The 20,266-nt window shown below is 38.5% G+C and overlaps 1 protein-coding gene across 2 annotated transcripts in view; it reads left to right on the forward strand.

Annotated features, from left to right (window-relative positions):
• Positions 1–20,266, forward strand: part of ZFPM2 (zinc finger protein, FOG family member 2) — a 507,451-nt gene that overhangs the window by 477,685 nt on the left and 9,500 nt on the right. For both annotated transcript variants that reach the window (XM_008255815.4, XM_017341487.3), the window contains one exon: positions 19,807–20,013. In XM_008255815.4, the coding sequence (XP_008254037.1) occupies positions 19,807–20,013 (207 nt within the window). The remainder of the gene's footprint in view (positions 1–19,806; positions 20,014–20,266) is intronic.

Raw genomic sequence — 20,266 nt, forward strand, 5'->3', positions numbered from 1 at the left:
AGCCTCCCCTGGACTCTCCTTGGTTTTCTTTTTCCTTTGGGAGGGAACCTTGCTTCTGACTTCACTGACATGCTGTTAGAACTTTGTTGGTTCTCAAAGACTACAATTTTGTAATGAGTCTTGATCTTGAACTTTTATTTTTATGCTATGTCTCCTTTGCCTGTCTTTGCTCTTATCACTGCTTATAAAACATTACCACAATTTGTCCTTAGCCTGACCCTACCTCTGTTGAAATCCTTTTCAAGCCTTAATTATATCCTGTCTTGACTTTCTCAGTTCCTTCCCTCAGTCATCTTCTCCTCCCTAATTTTTTGGCTACACTGAGTAATTCAACTAGATCATTCTGGTGGATCCTTTATGTACAGGGGAAACGTGTCATAATCTCAGTGATATATTTCCTGGTTTCACTTCCATTTTAATGATATAAAGAAAGATAATCTGCTGTACCCTTCTTACCTGTGTTAAGAAAAAATTTATTGAAAAGAAGCAATAAGCTAATTCCAATGCCCAGCACCACCAGCACCAAAATTCTACTTCCATTTTGTTTCTCTTCTTATTTATACTATAATTTGTATTGAGTTAGAGGGAGAATAAATAGGAGACAGAGCTTTTACATATCTTTGATCTAGCAACTTTAAAACTGAAAGAGTGAATCAGGGGCTCTAGCCCAGTGGGTTAAAGCCCTGGCCTGCAGCACGAGCATCCCATATGGGCGCCAGTTCGAGTCCCAGCTGCTCCTCTTCCAATCCAGCTCTCTGCTATGGCCTGGGATAGCAGTAGAAGATGGCCCAAGTCCTTGGGCCCCTGTTCCCTCGTGGGAGACCTAGAGGAAGCTCCTGGCTCCTGGCTTTGGATCAGTGCAGCTCTGACTGTTGCAGCCATCTGGGGAGTGAACCATTGGATGGAAGACCTCTCTCTCTGTCTCTACCTCTCTCTGTAACTCTGTCTTTCAAGTAAATAAAATAAATCCTTAAAAAAAGAGTGAATCAGGAAAATATTGGAAAGAATTACCACATGAATTTGCAGAATTCCAACAGATTTTATTAGCATCTCATAGGTGCCAGTGACAGTGTTTGTCTCACAAATGCCCTGCTGCAGTTTTCCTTACCACGTGGAGTTGACTATTCATGGCAGTTCTCTGTAGGACAAACCAGGGAGATAAGCTATGGGGCTGAGGCACTGTTGTACCACTCAGAGTGTAGGTCTTTGAACTTACATTGCTTTGTAGTTGTTGTTGTTGTTGTTGTTGTTGTTTTAATCTCTTAACTGACAAGAACATAAGCCAAAGCAAAATAGTTTCTTACTCAAAATTAATTTCTATTCTAAATTCTATTAAAATTATCAAAGATCTCTATTATTGTGAGTAAATATGAGATTACCTAGTAGCTGTTTAACAATATTATCCAATAAACTATAACTGTAGTTCGTCTTTCAATTCATAATCTGTCCTTAGCATACCCTTCACTTTATTACGCAGGTGGTAACTCTCCCATTCTCTTCAGTTATATCTTCGCTAGTCAAATTCATTATTCAAAAATGTCCACTTAAGAAATCCAAGGCCAAAATGCAATAGTAAAGCATTCCACACATGCTGCCAAACAAACATCAGGCAATTCAAGGAGCAAACATTTTTAAAGTCCCACTCAAGTTAGGTACTTAGGTAGCTCTAGTGAACTTTGGAGACCAGCCCCTACCTCAGAAAGTCGTAAAGCCATGCCAATCTTTCCTTTCCTCAATGCGTATCTTGACCAGTTTTCTGCTTCCTTCTTCGCTCACTCCCAGCCCGTTTAATGCAAATGCTCAAGGGTAGAGTGTATTGTTGACCTGGACATTAGTGAGCAGAATGAAATATGTTGACATAACTCTTGTAAGATTGTCCAAGTCGATCTTGCTGATGAACTTCTCGATAAACTGCATGCACATCTGTGAGATGCTTCTGTCACTCCTCCTCACAGCCTGATTTTCGTGCCTGACCTGCCATGCTGTACTTGAAAAGAACCTCCTTTTAAGAGGATCCCACTGTCTTCTCCTTCTTGTCCTCTTTTTCCTTTACGTGAGACACATCCCCAAGGGTGACAGATGAAATGTGATATGAACACAAACGTATTTGACCACAGCCTGTCACAACACAGTTCAAATAAGAAACCTCCATGAAACACTGAAAAGTATCTTCCCCTTATTTTTAAAGGAGATGATAACTGCACATTTTTCTATCACAAAATGACACTAGCCCAAGGATGTTTGTACCTGCTTCAGGATAAAGACTACTTATTTTATTGTCAATCTTACTGGAAACAATTGGTATGCTCTTACATTCAGCACTGACCATTTTGTGCAAATTAATGCGCAGTAAAATTTGTCATTGCAAACTGCACAATAAAATGGAACAGAAGGCCACATAAGTAGTAGAAAAATCATTTGGCTCTCGTGTTGCCATCACGTGAGCAAAATTTTGAGATTTTGCAGTTCATTCCCATAAGATCATCCACTCATCTGCAACAGCCTCGGCAGCCAGCTGCCCTGCCTTCCTTGCTGCCTTCCTAACCGCACTGTGCCGGGCCAGCCGTGAAACCCGGTTTCAAAGCATGGGACAGAGCATGACTCCCTGTCTCTCTGCAGTGACAGTTCTTCCTTTGAAATGATACCATGTGCTAGTCTATTGATGGAGCCCTTTTTTAATTTCCCCTGTTTCAGTGATCCTTAATACAATTTGTGAGAGATGCTAATGTTCTCAGATAATCATAAGGTTTTATGGTAACTATAGTTGCATATTTTTAAGTATATACTCTAAGTAGGCCATAAAAGTGATGGTAAAAAACAACATAATGTTAATAATACATAATCTCATAAAGGGTTCAAGACTACTTTCTGCTACTTTTGATTGGACTTTGTCCAGAAATTCAACAATTAAAATTTTAAAACTTAGGCAGCCACACAACTGGGACTTTGGTCCAGGAGTTCCACTTAAGGGGTGAGAATATGGAGTGACTGCGGGTACATTTGCTATATGCAAGGTCAAATTAGGGTCAAATGGGGAGAGGCCAGTATTGTGGTTTAGTGGGTAAAGCTACCACATATCATGCCAGTTTGAGTCCTGCTGCTCAACTTTCAATCCAGCTTCCTGCTAATGGTCTGGCAAAAGCAGCAAAAGATTCCCAAGTGTTTGGGCCCCTGCACCCACATGGAGGACCCATATGAAGCTCCTGGCTCCTGGCTTCTGATTGGCCCAATTCCAGTACTTGTGGTCATTTGGGGAGTAAGTCAGCTGATGGAAGATCTTTCTACCTGTCTCTCCCTCTTTGTTCCAACCTTTCAAATAAATAAATACTCAGACCTGGTGTTGAGGCGTAGCAGGTAAGGCTGCTGCCTGCAAAACCAGCATCCCATATGGGCTCTGGCTCATGTCCCAGCTGTTCCACTTCCAAACCAGCTTCCTGCTAATGGCCTGGGAAAGCAGTGGAAGATGGCCGAAGTGTTTGGGCCCCTACACTCACATGGGAGACCTAGCTGAAGCTCCTGGCTTCTGACTTTGGCCTGGCCCAGCCCTGGCTGTTGTAGCCATCTGGGGAGTGAACCAGTGGATAGAAGCGCTCTCTCTCTCTCTCTCTCTCTCTCTCTCTCTCTGTGTGTGTGTGTCTCCCTTTCTCTCCATAACTCTGCCTTTCAAAATAAATGAATAAATATAAAAAATAAAAATAAAGTCAAGTGGGGAAAAGCAGTCAGTCCCTAAGAGAATGATAGAACAATATGGGAGAGGAGGAATGTAGAGGAATTTCTCAGGGTGTTCGCATAAAATTCCCAACACTCTTAGGGAATGAAATAGTGCTAGTTGTAGACATCCAGTGGTGATGGAAAATTAAGGAAGTTTTAAAATTCAGAGGCTAGTCTTCTTTTCCTTAAAGCATGAGAAAGTATCTGTAAATATGACATACACCTTACGTAAATAAAAGATTAAAAAGTAGGAAAAAGAATGAGAAAATAGACAGGAGGAAACAGGAGTGAAACATAAGATCACTTCAGATAGACTTTGTAAAAGATTACACCACAGGTAATTTATAGGTAATAATCTTTGCCATTCAAATATATTTTTGTTTTCCTCTGCAGCACAAACTAATTCCCCATGAAACTTGGAGGCAACAGAGATGTCTCAGTGATCAACAAATATTTGCTCAAAGGTTTCAATTACAAGAAGACGTTAAAGTATCTATGATGCAGATTATAAACATTCAAAAATACGATTTTTACATTCCTCATTTTCTAAGGCAATGTGATGAAATGAAAGCAAATTGCAATTATTTTTAGCAGAAAATGTAGTTCTCATTATTCTATGAGTTTCTGCTATACTTTGAGAACAAGGCTTCAGTTCTTTTCCTATTTCAGGGAGAAATGTTACATCTTTATGCTTTGTTATCTTGACACAAGTACGTGAGTTGAATGTGGTGCCATTAGATGAGCATCTGAGGATAGTCTGTAAATTACCACAAAGTTGTTTAGTCAATTAACACAAATCTTCAGGGATTATAAAGCTTGGTGTAGCAACTTTGTATTTAAGGTAGAATAGAATTAAATAAATAAAGCCCATCTTTTCTTTTATTCTGGCTAGCTTCATAGAATGCATCGAGCGCCATCTGCTGGCTCTTATTATTTCAAAGCTGCCTCCTTACACCAGACTATTTAGCTACTCAGTTGAAATTGAGACTGCATATGAAGGCACTTCAAAAAGTTTGTGGAAAATTGTGTTAAAAGATAAGCTTACCTGGGTGCAGAAATTTTTTTGAAATTGATACATATGAGGGATCTTCAGAAGTTCGTGGGAAGTGGGTATTATGAAAAAAATAGGCATGGATTTCGGGTTTTTTTTTTTTGTTATTGTACCACACAAGTTTAGCTTTTAAATTCTTTTCCACAAACTTTTTGAAGTTCACTTGTATATATGCAAATTTATCTAAAAACAACTTCATGAATAATATCAAAGGATATATGTATACTCTACACATCCCTTGTTTCACATGAAAGTGTTTTGTTATAAACTGTTACATAATAAATTTCTAAAATCTGCCTTAGGATAGAGGTCCAGTAACTGTTCAAATAATGAATGGGCTTAATTTCCATATTTTAGATTATATTATCATGAAAATTTTAGAAATAGAAGTAATAACTATTAGAGTTATATGGTTTTGCTTAAATCATGACAGTAAAATACTTATTTGATGCAAAATATTCTTTAAGATAACAAACAAATCATTATTCATTATTCTTTTGTGTGCATATGAGGAAGGAGCTAAAGACCGTGGACTTTCTAAAAAAATTTATTTATTTGAAAGTCAAAGTTACAGAGAGAGAGAGATGAAGAGACAGACAGAAATCTTCCATCTGCTGCTTCACTCCCCAAGTAGCCACAATGGCCAGGGCTGAGTCAACCAAAGCAAGGAGCTTCATCTGGGTCAACCTGGGGCCAGAAGCCCAAGCACTTGGGCCATCTCTCTGCTGTCTTTCCCAGGCCATCAGCAGGGAGCCGAAGTGGAATTGGAGCAGCTGGAACACAAACTTACTCCCATAAGGGATGCTGATGCCACAGGCACCAGCTTCACCCACTATCCCACAAGGCCGGTCCCAAGACCATGGACTTTTAATCTTAGTCATCTTTAGACATTAAATTATAAGTCAAATAATAATGTTATACCTTTTTGTTAACTTTTATAAAAGATACTATAAAACAACATACTGAAGCACCCTCACACTCTGTATCTTATTTATTAATTTAAAAAAGTCTATGACACAGAATATCAAAATCTGGAAAAAGTGGTTCCGGAAAGAATTCTGTTTCACAAGATTGAAGATTTATGTCTTATTTAAAATCTATGTCAAACCTTTGTCCTAGTATCTGATGTCTACTGAAATTCAGGGATCTGCAATTCTGCCTACATTTCAAGTCCTCCATAATCCATGCAAAAAATTAGACCCATTATTTCCTATTAACTTTTTTCTTGGTTCTGTTCTATTTAATGGTAAGTTACAAAGAAAAACAAGGATCTATGGGAAAGCTCTTATAAAAATACAAGTATTAATTTAAAATTATACATCATAATAAGAAAACCTACCACACATTGTCATCCCCAGATATTGAGCCTTAAAAACAAGACTTGTTATACATGGTCAGCCGGCAGTGCCCTTTAGTAGAATTATTGAGCTCTTAGGGAAGGAGAACATGTTCTCTGAAAAAGGGAATATCCTCAGGGTAACCAAGGGATATGAAAAATGTATAATGTATAGCTTAAAAATTTCAACATCAGGGCAGTTTGTTTAATACACTGTTGTTAACAGGCTGTATATTTTGAAAAGAGACAATTTGGATCAGTATTAAAACTTCATACACTTTATGAAAGTGTAGAATGACTGGCAATTCAGAGAGAGCCTGTTGAAAACTACAATGCCAAGAATTCAACCCAATTCCTAAGGCTCTTTCTTCTATGAATGCGTCTAAGGGGCAGCATTTCTTTGAAAGGGGCTTGTGACCTTGTAAAATGACTGACGGTGAAACCCACCTTCTGAGAGGAGCCTTGGGGCAGAGCATCCTTAAGTGCTGGGTAGATGGAGGAACAGCAGCCATTGGCACTGGTAGCTCACAGAGGACTGCCCCCTCAGGGTCCTGCCTGCGAGTTGGCCATAAATGTACCCAGCCAGGCAGGGCACCACCAGCCCTTCACCACCCCTCCTTAGGAGTCTCTGCTTTTAAACAGACTCCCTGAGATGTTTAACATGCCTCTTGGAATTAAAAAAAAAAATTAAGCAAAACAAAGAAGTCTCATGGAAACAGACAAGGTGACAAAGGACGAGGAGGTCCATTTCCAGTGTGTGTGGTGCTTGGGGGCTTTATCAGAATCCTGCAATGGATATTGCGCACAGAAGTGGAAGAAGGAAAGAAAGAAATTAAAACCAGCCTCCTATGATGAACTTGGATAATGTATTCCTCTGCAGAGCAGCAGACGCAGTGTTTCATTTTCCCCCAGTCCTCCCCACCCCCTTCTCACCTCCACCTAATTTCTGAGCATTCCCAGGCCAGGCAAGAATGGAAATTAAGCATCCCCAGCACACGAGTCATAATGAAAGTGTGGAATGCACTCAGATTATTCATAAGCTTGCAAGTTGTATATTTTAGTGGAGAATTCCTCCCTTCTGCTCCTGATTGCTGATGAAGAATGGTATTTTAATAGGCAGATGGTAAAGACAATTACAGTTAGGGGCTCAGCTGGGAGTTACATCAGTTTATTGCAAATTATTAGCTGATAAATGCATTTGTTTACAAGCAGGGTCGTAAGCAGCTTTGGAATCAGTGTATCAGCTGTAGGCGAAATTTTGACAGCTTGCCTTCAGGGTGTGATGTCACCTCTTGCCTGGTCATTACAATCATGATAGCCAGACAGAGAGGTAGGCTACCTTGTGCTCCACCACATGTTACTGCCCAGGTCTGGCACAGAACACCTAAGGAGCACCAGAACACAAACCCTGGAATTGCCAGAAAGACTCCAGGAGCAGGACTTATCCTGTTGATATCACATATAAATAGCTTATCTATTTGACTAAACCCAAGGATGGATACTTGAGTCCCCAAAGTCCCCAATATATTATTTTAGAGCGGTTAATATAAAGTATGTATTTGAAGCGTCAGATAATTCACAGTTGCTACATTAAGCTCATTTCCAAAATACTTCCTGAAAGGGGTACTGGCATTTAATATTTTTATAGTATGATACTTCCAGTATTTAATAATTTACTGTATTTCCAGAAGGATATAATGAAAGAGGTCAAACGTATACTTGAAAGGATTTACTGGCTCACCATGTGCCTATAAACAATTCACGTCTATCTACTTCTACCTTACATTCTAATGAGCTAAGTTTTGTGGACTTAGTGCCAACAAAAATAGTCACTTACAACAGTTCCTAAAATGATCACTTTTATTTATTCCTACTGAAGTTTGTTTATGTATTTTATATTTCCTACCATTTCAAGGTAAACTTAAGGAGCCAGTAGGCAACTTGATAACAGAAGTCAGAAGCCTGGTTTCCTAGTTGGAATCAAAGATTCCCTATCCCCTAAAATATTGACATAATACAGGAGGGTCTTTGTAAATATGATCCCAGCTGACACATTTGACCTTGTCTGTAACACGTATGTGAGAAGCCCCATCTCATTCTCAGAAATGTGATCAAGAATCTCCATTTATTTGCCTCCATGCTACTGCTAATTCTGTCTCAGTTTCTTAGTTAAGATGCTTAAATCATCAGACCAGAATAAACCTTATTTAAGTTGAAGGCATGGGTTAGTAAAGTTTATAAATTTAAAGTTAAGTTGGTGTAAGCTTACTCAAAAACATGTGGGAGAAAACCAGAGTGCAGTTTTAGCCAACTTCAGTGCTCAGCATGCAGCATTCAGTGCCTAGTTTTCCAGTTCTTAAGCCAATCAACTTTCTCTTGACATCAGAGGAAAAGCTACCTAGAGAAGAGGTGCAGAAGGAAAGCCTTCATATATTACAGTTTAGATTGTGTTGTAATATGAAGAACATAAAATGTTGAACATCATGTGTAACCAAGTCAATGAAGGTAAGCAAGTGCAATTTGCAAATAGTTGTACTATTTGTCCATCTCCTCTTCTCTAGCAGAAAATCAAAGAATTGGAAAAAAAAAAAAAAAAAAACCTGTCATCTCCAAAGGCAACTCCAAAGTTGCTGGTCAAGTCTGATTATTTCCCACTCTCATAGAAACTGTTAGGATGTTCGATAAAAACAAAAGTCAGGAATGGCAGCATGGGAAGCTTGAGTGGCCCAAAAGGCCCTGCATTGCCTACATAGCACAAATGAAAAATGTTAAAGATTATTTCAAAACAGGAAAGACCTTTTGCAAAATGCTTTTGATTTATTACTGTGCATTGTGTAGATCTTTATCAATTATTCTTACTCTATTTTATTCAAAAAGTGTTGTAAACTATGAGTTGGCATGTCCCTGCATACGGAAAAAAGGCATTAATCAACTCTAAATAAACAAGTGCATAGATCTATCTAACAACTATGAAGTAGTTAATACATTTTTAAGCAATTTTATTATAGAAAGGAGGGCTAAACGAGTAGTGCTTAATTATCTGGACTCCTCTGTGCTGGGCTCCCTTTTGATTGTATTAATGAAGCAGCTGGCCCATTGTTTCCCTTTAATTCCTCTATTGTTTTAAGAATATGTCACAGCTCTTTATTCTTTTATCAGGTGCTGTGCAGGAGGATCCACACAATACCTCATATTCCTACTGTATTTGCCAATGCACAAAGAAACCTCCAAAGCGGTTTTCAAAGAAGGGGCACCCATAATTTATAAGTTCTATTCCTTGCACTACTCCACTGTCAAGAATTTCAACAGTATTGGATTTGAATTCATTATAAAATTCGTATTAAGCAATGTGGCCACATATAGATATATGTCCTATGTAAATGTCTACACCCTGCGATCCAGGCAGTAACGCCTCCAGTGTGTAAATGGGACAGTTATTTAGCATTTAGAGAATGATTTTGACCAGTAGTCTCCGAGTTATTAAAAATTAAATTTCAGAAAGAGGCATCTTGTGGTATTTTCTAATCATTCAGTAAAAATAAAAGACATTAATGACAAATAACTATTCCCCTTTTCAGTAGGTTCAGATAAACCTAATTACTTCTTCTGCAGTTTTCTATGAAAACCACGAAAAGTCACTCACGATAAAATAATCTCAAGGATCTGGTTCAGGACGTCTCTTTTCACACAGGTGGCTTATTTTCTTTGTTTTCCTCCCTGTCACCGGTCTGTATTTTGGAAACTGCTGTATTGATTTCCTTCTCCCTAGAGTCCCCAGTTTAAAAAAGAATCAAGACATAATGGCTTAATGCTGTGCAGTAAAAGTTACTAATTTAAACTTTAAAAATATCTTCAGAAAATACAATAGAATAAATTACTCTTTTAAACCATCTGTCTTCTTTGGTATTCTTAGGTGAAGAGTATATGGGCTTTCTAAAATTTTTTTAGCTTAAAGTTTCACACTGGTATCCCCATCTATCTGCGTGAGGCTCCTTACCCTTCTGTATATTGAGGAATAGTAGTGCAAAGTCTGAATGAGATTTAATTGGCTCATTTTGCCGTATATTTTCATGGTAAGCTTGGGTCTGTATCTTGATGAGCCCACGTAGATGTGCTAGAGGTTTACAGCTTCACATTGCTTGCATTTCCTTATTTTTACAAAGCAAGCATCTATCAATCACACAGATAAATTAGAAAGAAGCATGTACAGACATAACACATGGAAACGATTTTTCAGCGTGCTATGTAATTATTAACCTGATTTTTACCATTGTAAGAAGCCATGAATTGCAGATAGCATGGACGAAGTTAAATGCTTTTATTCTGGATACATTTTGCTTATACACAACTCTATAGGTATGGTCGAACAATATAATTGAAGCTTTGTCAGCTCTGTAACCTAGCAACAGATAATACTGTTAGGTTACTGAATTGCTCCTGGTTGACAAGTAGGGAGTATTTTTGTGTTTATCGTGTTTGCTAATGATGGGATCCTTTCCAAAAGGCCTGTCTTAATCTTAATTAGAGTTTATCAGCAGAGTTCTGCATGACATTGTGCAGACACTGATTTCATAAATAATAAAAAGTGCAAGTGAAAAATTTGGCAGGATGGGAGATATTTAAGGCCACTGCCTCTCGTCAGAGGAGCATGAATTTCCAAAATATAATGGAGTTCGAACTGTGACTTTATTCTTTATTATCAAAACTTGTAGTACACTTCACTGCAGTTTTGACAGCAATTATGAGAAAAATTTATAAGCTTCCTGTTAGGAACCATATCTGGTTGTACAAGAACATTGATCATAAACATCTCTTAGAACAGCAAGTACATGGTTTTTCAAGAACGTCAAGACCTTAGTAGTTATTGCTTTTTATGGAACCTTGCATGTATCTGTCCTTTATTTGGGAAGGGAGTGGGATGTGAGTATGGAGATTTAGGAGGGTAACTGTGTGTGCAGCATCAGAGACAGACAAAGTGAGAGGCCTAAAATAACCTTTCCATTTGGTGGAAGCGAGGCAGGTATCAGATAGCTGCTTCAGTGCCTGATGTCATTTGATAAAGATTTCATGCCCATGCAATGAGAATGTGATTTTTTGCTCTGGTTTGCACAACATGATCTTTCTACAGGGTGGGGGTGTAGTTGGGGGTGGGAGATGAAATATTATTGATCATTCCTAATAATATGTTATATGCCTTCAAAATAATAAAGAAGTAAACATTATAAAATCAAATTAATTTATACATTATTGTATTCTGACTGACTATCCAGTTGGAAGAAGATGCAAGGTCATTACAGCCTTGTTTACCAACTGTTTTCAGGCTTCCGACTCCTCTTTTCCACATTCTTCATATATTAGAGAAAAAGGAACATTCAAAGCCGTTTTTCAGTTGTTACTTTCCAAGTTTCAAAATGCACATCTTCTACACAGAATTGTCTGAATAGTTTTATGAAATGTTTCATCGTCAAGAGACTTGGTTCAGAGAGCCCCATTCATTCTATGCCCTGCAAACCTAGGATGGTGCATGTCTATGCCAGTGACTCTTGATGCTGGAAACTTAAGAGTTCTGGGGGAGCTTCTAAAAAATAAAGACACTCAAAGTTCATTCCAAGAGACTCTGATTTGACTGGGGTAGGGTCTAAATCAGTGTTGATTCAGAGCTGCCCATGTACAGTGCAGCCAGTTAGCGTTCTATGTTTAGTGTACAACCTTGATGCTCCTTTTGGTGCCCAGCTCCACTTGGAATTAACATAAGAAGTTGGGGAAATGTTATATTTGTACTTACTAATAATAAATGAGTTTAATATATGTGGAATTGTTAGTACAGTGGCTGGCACACAGTAAGTGCTTTCTAAATGTTAGCCATTTTAATGAGATATTTACCATGTCAGACGATAGCCTGAAGATACTTCTAGATCACAAATACTACAGACATTATTCTCCAGGTTGTAGCTCTGCATTTACAGCTGTGTATAGTTACTGCAGAATCTACCTCGTGCAATTTCATAGAGTGAACTCCGGTACCTGCCTCGGAGAGAGAATTGTGCTAATTATTCAAACGATCAAGGTGCAATCAATGGAGTTACATAGTGAACACCAGATGGCGCTGTATCGTGAAACATCTGGTTTTTCATATAAAACCCAGAGCCATACTGCCTTGTTCAGATTCGGTTTCCCATATCTCATTCTCTTCTTCCAAGCCCCTTAAGCTGTGCGACCTTAAAGAACCACTTAACGTCAGACTTTACGATCTCACAGTAAAATGGGATGAATGAAAGCCACCCCCCTGCTTTCTTGGAAGAAATCAATAAGATAATTTATGCAAAGCCCTAAGTGCAGTTCAAGTGGATGACCCCTTAATTAGATGTATGTTGATTAGTATTGTAACCACTTAATAGATGTGTGTTTATAACTGTTGGTCACAGAGGCATAAAAACTTTGACAACTAGATGATGATCATTTAGACTTGCTACAGCATAGGAAATCATTGGTCTGGCTCTACTAAGGCAAAGGCAGGCAGAACCTGAAATTCAGTAAATCTACAGCAGATTCATTTTTAAGTTGATAGTTTTGTGTGGCCTGCAGATGATGTTATAAATACCCAAATGGACCTTGCTGAAAAAACTTTCCCCAGCCCTGAGAGGGTATCTAATCTAAGGCTGTCATATGATATGATGTAGGAAAAGCAATTTTCCAAGATCACACAGTAACTCATAATCAAGTGAGGACTAAAATTAAACTTTCTTACCCACCAGTCAAGTGCTATCTCCAGTTTGTCTTTGCTATGAGGTCAAATAAATTTTCAATGATTTCTGGAGAAGCTATGCTTCATTATTGATATGTAATTCCTTAAAACAAGATCATTTATTCTTCAATGGCAGTACAGAGAAAGTAGTAAGAATTTTATCTATTAAGTATATGTTATATTGTCATATATGCACTTAGCACTTTTACATTTTTTTTCATATCACTATACCTTAGTGTGAATCAGTATATTGAATATCCAGTTGATTTAAATCTAGGGGCATAAAAGCATGCTATTGCATTTGAAAACCATAGAAAACATCTGTTTAGATTCCTTAAATTTAATCTCCATGGAAAGTTAAACAGGTACATGCTGGCATTGGAAACACAGGCAGATATCCAAATCAACAAAGTAATCAGGAACTAAATCACTCAAAAATTTTCAGGTATATAAAAACATTCAATATTCAATCAAACAAAGACAGTGAATATGGTCGAGTAAAGTTAACTACATCTCGGCAGCAACTTTATTTCACTGGGCACCTGGCTTTTAACCAGTAGTTTGTTAATATAGTTTTTCTAAGAAAACTAAAAAGGGAGAAGATCTTGTTTTTTTTTTTTTTTTAATAAACAGCTCATATGAAAAGCATTCATTAAAATTATGTTACTATTCTTAGTTATTAAAATTTAGTCAAATGTCCTAGATTCATAAAGGATTTTTAATTTGTTAAGGTGCAGGAAAAGCTACAAAACATAAAATGTGCTGTCTTAATAGTTTGGAAGTGTCCAGTCCAGTAGCAGTCACATTTTTGTACAACCATCACCACCATCCACCTCCAGAATTCTTCAAAAATTTGAAACTCTATTCCCCCTTCTCCCAGCTGGTAACTACCATTCTGCTTTCTGTCTTCATAATTTGGAAAATCCTAAGTACTTCATATAAATGAAAACATATACTCCTTGTCCTTTTTTTAAAAAAAAAAAAGACAGACTTATTTACTTATTTACTTACTTACTTGAAAGTCAGGGTTACAGAGAGAGAAGGGGAGAGACTGAAAGAGAGGAAAAAACTCGCCAGTTGGCTACAACAGCCAGGGCTGGGCCAGGCCAAAGCCAGGAGCCAGGAGCTTCATCCAGGTCTCCCATATGGCCCATCTTCTACTGCTTTTCTTAGGCTATTGCAGGGAACTGGATTGGAAGTGGAATAGCCAGGACTTCAACCGGTGCACATATGGGATGCCAGCGTGGCAGGTGGCAGCTTTACCTGCTATACCACAGCACTGGCCCCTATTTGTCCTTTTGTGACTGGCTTATAATATTCTAAAAGTTCATCTATGTGACAGCATGTGTCAGAATTCCTTTCTTTTATAAGTGGGTAAAATTTCCATTTTACGTATATGCTATTCATCTGTGTACACTTGGGTAACGTCCATGTTTTAGTCATTGTTAAAAAATTCTGTTGCAAACCCAGGTGTTAAAAAATTTCTTTGAGATCCTGTTTCTGGTTCCACTGAGCATTAAACCAGAAGTGGAATTTCTGAATCATACATAATTGTATTTTTAATAATTTTTATATTCCCTTTAAAACACACAAAGGTTCAAATTTCTATGCATCCTCACCAACAGTTACTTTCATTCTGGGAGGAAAATGATGCTTTGATTTTAAAGCTACACATAGTACCCCGTGGTTTGTTTGAACTTAAGAACACTTGATGCTGAATATCAGTATGACTTAGCGTTTTCATGAGCTCGTGCACTCAAATTGCTTCTTAATCAAGATGAGTAGCCTAACTGCCATAGCCTTGTAAATTCAAGTTGGAGATATTTACTCTAGCCCTAAAACCAGTAGAGTAGGAAACTGGTTTCCTTGCCTTCTCAGACCTACAAATATTGCTAGAAATTATTTCTAATTGACCAAGATGCAGCATGTAATTCACAAAGTCACACAGCCTTAGACTGGTTTTTCTGAAATGCATTAGCTGCCTCCAGTGAAGCATGCATGCATTTGTTCCTTGAATTCGTAGGTTTGTCTTTTCTTTCCAGTAAGAATTCTTCCCTCTTGGATTTAGCAGGGCAATGAAAAATGAGAATAATAGCGCCAACAAGACTAAAGCCAGAGGATAATGGTTAACAATTATATAACACTTATTACATGTCAGGTGCTACTCTTAAGCTTTTACATATATTACTCATTTAATCCTTATAATAATACTGTGAGCTCAATAGTATTTATCATCATCCCCATTTTCAAGGGTGAGCAAACTGATGGGTAGAATGTTTATGTGACAAAATCCAAGTCACACGGTTCCCCAAGTGGCAGAGACAGATTTGCACCCAGCAGTCTGGTTCTGTTGCCCATACTTCCTCCACAAGGGGTTATATCTCCCACTCGCAATCACATCTCTCAAAAATTTATTCAGCCAGTAATTGAAATTATGTTCCCAATACATTAAATATCTCTCCATGCAAATGATTCCTTCAAGTCGTATATTCTCAATTCACCATGTAGAAAACTCAGCCAACCAGTTTTCAAAGATCTAATCTTTTATTATGTTGGTGCCATTCTTTTGAATGTTCTCCTTAGTTTCCAAATATATCCAGATATATGCTCTCTGTTGTTGTTATTATTATTATTATTATTGGAGATGGAAACAGAGAGACAGAGAGAGCTCCCATCTAGTGGTTCACATCCCAGATGCCCACAATAGCCAGTGCTTGGCCAGGCTGAAGCTGGGATCCAGGAACTCAATTTTATCCCCCACGTGGGTTGCAGGAATCCAGTCACTTGACAATGATCACTGTCTCCCATGGTCTGCATTAGCAGGAAGCTGGACTTGAAACCCAGAGACAGAGTCAAACTCAGGCACTCTCATGTGGTACATAATCGCCTTAAGCACTAGGCCAAATTCTGCCTCTTGTCTCTTTAACGGCCACATTTTTCTCTGCTCATATCCTAAGTATTGAGAGAACCCTAGTTTCAGCCTTTGTTCCTCCTCCTTCCATTTTATACTCTCCCTGGGTTACTGCATCAATGCAAACATCAGCCACAGTCATTTAGAATGTGCTGACGATGTCCATATGCTTCTTCCTCCAGCCCATACATCTTCAAATCCTAGTTGCCTACAAGATACATTCACACAGACTCAGATACCTCAAACTTTACATTTTCAAAACAGAACTCATTATTTCCATGTAGGCACATACATCTCTCTCTCTCTCTCTCTCTCTCTCTCGGACTTTGGCGATGGACAGACTAAAGTCTAAGTCATGGTGCTGCCACTGGCCATATGTGCCGCTCTGGGAAAGTTAGTTAACCTCTCCAAGCTTTGGTTTTCTCCACTTGAAACTGAAGTAGAGTATAGTAGTTCATAGACTAATTGACAAAATTAAAATAGATAGCCACATACCCTACCAGGACAAGAGAAGATCTCCTAATTGATAGTAATTGTCCATGTTTGATGTCTGTACAATCCCAACTATTAATACCTAGCTGTATTTGCTAGTTAATGGCATTGCCACCACATGGTTCCCCAGCCAGAAGCCTTTGTGTCATTTCAATAGCTTCCTTTCTCTTACTGTTGCCATGAAAGCAGCCAGCCTTCTCTCAGCCCTGCCTCTGGAATCTGCCTCTTTTCTCCCTCATAATTTATACTTCTTACAGTTATCTTAGTGCAGTAGCCTCCTAATGGCTGTCATGTGACATTTCTTACCCATTCAATTTACTGTCTATTCCAGAGCAGAGTGAGGTGAAAACCATGTCAAAAATGTATTCATTCATTCAAATAAATACATAGTGTCTCCCAACCATAAGCCAAAAACATTTGTTTTTATGTTGCATTCAAAACTCTCATCCTGCTTTAATTTTTTTTGTTTCTATGACAAATACCATATACTCTCACCATAGGTGACCTCAAGCCACCAGTATAATATCAAGTAGCACACAAAATTCCTGAAAACATAACTAACATACCACACTCCTGACACAAACAGGCTGACTCCAGTATACCACTGCCCCTAACACACCCCAAAACTCCAGGTTTGCTGTACTTACACACATGCTTATTTCCCAAACAATGACGATGTGCCTGCCAGGTCCCTCCTGTGCATAATTTTGTTATTTTGCCTCCATTTATTCTTCCTGAGCCAATGAAATAAATGGCTTGTCCAACTCCCCACAAAGTGCCAGTTTCTCCTCTCACATCACCCCTAATGTGTCTCTAGGGGATGACACATTAATGTGGTATTGTAATATATTTGTCATATGTTTGCGTCCTAATTGTATACTTGTGTGTGAAGCCATAGGGGTGAAACAGTTGCATCCAGCCGGATACACAGTGGAGAGTTCATTGAATAGCTGATGAATGGATGACTTATTTGAAAGATGATTAAATCCTAAGATAATTGAACTCCTTATCAACTCTATCCAGCATATTTTTAGACTAATTCAGCCTTTTAAATACATTCTGATTAAACCGTAAAATAAGATTAAATGATAAAGAAGTAAAAGTATGAAGCAAACATTATTGGGTATGTCTGGAAACACAGATCTGTATTAGCATTATAGGAAAGTGATTTTTTGTTCACTTTTATTTGTACTCAATATTTTTGAGTTTATGTGTTTATTCATTGGATTATTTGGTTCAAAATTTGAGCACAATTACTCTGAGTCATATGCTGCTACTTAGTTCACTGCAGGGATAAAGATTATCTCTGAGGGGGAACTTCTTTATAATCTCTATTTCTCCTAGGTACCTGGGTCTAAACCCTTTCCTAACTTTGGTGAAAGTTACTCATACCTGGGTATAGCAGTCATGTAAATTATATCACTAAAATCCAGTGACTTGGATAGACATTGCTATGAATGACACCTGAATTGGGGTTTCTGCTTTGCCCTCATCACCTCCTGATTACACGGACTCACCTAATACACTGTATCCCAGAGGACAGACAAGGTGCTGAAACGACCACCTTGTCTACACTGTAAGCGGTGTGTCCCTGTGTGCACATCGGTGGAGGCAAAGCAGGTGAAAAGGCCTAGAAGCCTTCCAGGGAGAAGATGGCTTCCACTGAGGTAGCACCACTCACACCGTGATTCCCAAGTGAGCCCACAGTGACACAGCTTCGTTGCTATTATTTAAAAACACATGAGTCAAAGCCAGAGTGAATCTGTCATACTCAGCTGTGGGAAATGTGCATACTTTTAGATAATCATTGTCAGCATGGAAAGAAAAGGATTTCAGTATATTTGTGCATTTGAAACTTTGAAACTTTCTCACAAATTTGAAGTCTGTAATCTTAGTTTTATTTGCTCACAAATATGTGCTCTCATGAATTGTGTTTTGTTTGCATACCTTTAAAACGTAATCAGCTGGTTTAATGAATTGCCCATGGTTCCTCTAAAACAATGTCCTGATTCTTCTGTACAATTCTGCCATATCATATGCTCTTGTTATCTTTTCCACCAGATTTTTACCACAAGTTGTTTAAAATCCGTGATCTCTAAGGATGGAAAAAATGAAGTGCAGTTGAAAAGACAGTTATGCTGAAAGATAAACAGAGCAATATTACTTATCAATATGGGTACAATTTTTGCTTGCTTAATGAGTATAATATACAGCCTTACAATGTATACACATAAAAAAGGCTTTATAACATATCAACTATGCCACATTATTTCAGAAATAACTGTATAGGATACATATCTAGGCCTGAGAGTGTAGATAACAAAATATAAGTGCTTTGCCTGTCTAAACATGTTAAATAAATGAGCATTCACTATCACATTCCAATACATTAGAAGATGTACTTGCATAGTTAATTTTTCTTTTTAATGCACCACACATGATCATTTGAAGTGCAGAGCCAGAGTGTATCTTAGTGTTTGAAGAAAGGGTTCCTTTCATTTAAACAAATCTTTATTTAAATAAGCCTTTTTGAAAAGGATCTTTGGCATATCTTCTTTTCAGGAAGTTCAATCAGGGTAAATGGAGATAAAGAAGCTACATTATAGAGAATATTATACATGTAAAGATCATTCTGTGAAAATTAAAAAAAAATTTAAAAAGGCAGCAGACATGGGGAGGGAGAGTAAAACAACCTGGAATTTCATTTTAACTTCCTACATTTTAGGAACCTTTTTGTTTTGACTTGTTTTATAGTCTGAGATATCTGGTGTTGAGACAGTCACATGGGTTAGGAAAGGAAGGAGAGAGAAAAAGGTAAGGAGGTTGAAAGAGACAGAAGGAAGAATATCTTGTTCCTTGAGGTACAGGAAGAGTGGCAGGCAGTGTGGCAGAGTTGAGCCATGAGTGGAGATGCCCACATTCCAAATTGGGGTATTTGGGATAGAGGGCCTCCACTTGCAGTCCAGCTTCCTGGACGGGCACCTTGGAAGGTAGAAAATGGTAGCTCTAGTTTGTGAGTACCTATCACCCATTGGTGGCTCCTGGCTCCTGGCTTTGGCCTAGCCTAGCCCTGGCTATTGTGTGCATCTAGGGAGTGAAACTGCAAATGGAAAATATCTCTCCTGCTGTTGCTCTGCCTTTCAAATAAATAAATAAATAGTGAACCAGGATACAGAAAAAGCACCTGCAAAGCTCACCTGAAATTCATCTGTGCCGCTGAGAGCCTATACTGCAGGTTTTGGGCACTGTATCATACAGTCATGTGCATGATTCAGGAAACCCACAGATGGCAAACAGTTGACAGTGATCTCTCCATATATGACCTCTTCTTGGTTCTTAGTCTTCTCTTCTTCTTGGTCACTAAGCACTTCATTGAGTGACAAGAGTAGTTTCCCACATAGACAAGAAGAGGAGCGCAGCTGTTGCCTTGATCAAACACTCCACCCAGCGAAACACTGATGAACAAACTGAGAAGGCACTGTTGACATCAGTGGCGCGTACAACAGGCTTGAGCATTCTGTGTCATTTCTATCATTCTCTTTCTTTTTTCTTCTTACTAGGGGGTCAGCTTTGGTGCACGACAACGAAGGCCATCTCTGAGGGTGAAGAGCTAATTGCCTTTGTGGTAGATTTTGACTCCAGGCTACAAGCTGCCAGCCAGAGGACTCTCACAGAAGGGATGTACCCAGCGCGCCTGCTGGACTCAATTCAGCTGCTTCCTCAGCAAGCTGCCATGGCTTCTATTTTACCTACAGCTATTGTCAATAGTAAGTGCCGGGTGCTGTAGCCCAGCTCTGTAGCAGTGATGGGTATTTATGGGAGGAAATGACTGCTGACAGGCAACCAGGGGCAGACCTTCTTCTCTAGTGTTGTAGCTTTGTTTTATCTTCTCTAACTTTAAATATGTGTGTATAAGATTGCTGCTTATGGGAGTATAGAAAGAAAACTTAAAGTCAGTCATTTCAATTTGGATTCCTAAATTTTTCTCTCTGTCTCTCTGTCTCTGTCTGTCTGTCTGTA

The sequence above is a fragment of the Oryctolagus cuniculus genome, chromosome 6 (genome assembly GCF_964237555.1).
Source record: "Oryctolagus cuniculus chromosome 6, mOryCun1.1, whole genome shotgun sequence".
NCBI classification, from domain to species: Eukaryota; Metazoa; Chordata; class Mammalia; order Lagomorpha; family Leporidae; genus Oryctolagus; species Oryctolagus cuniculus.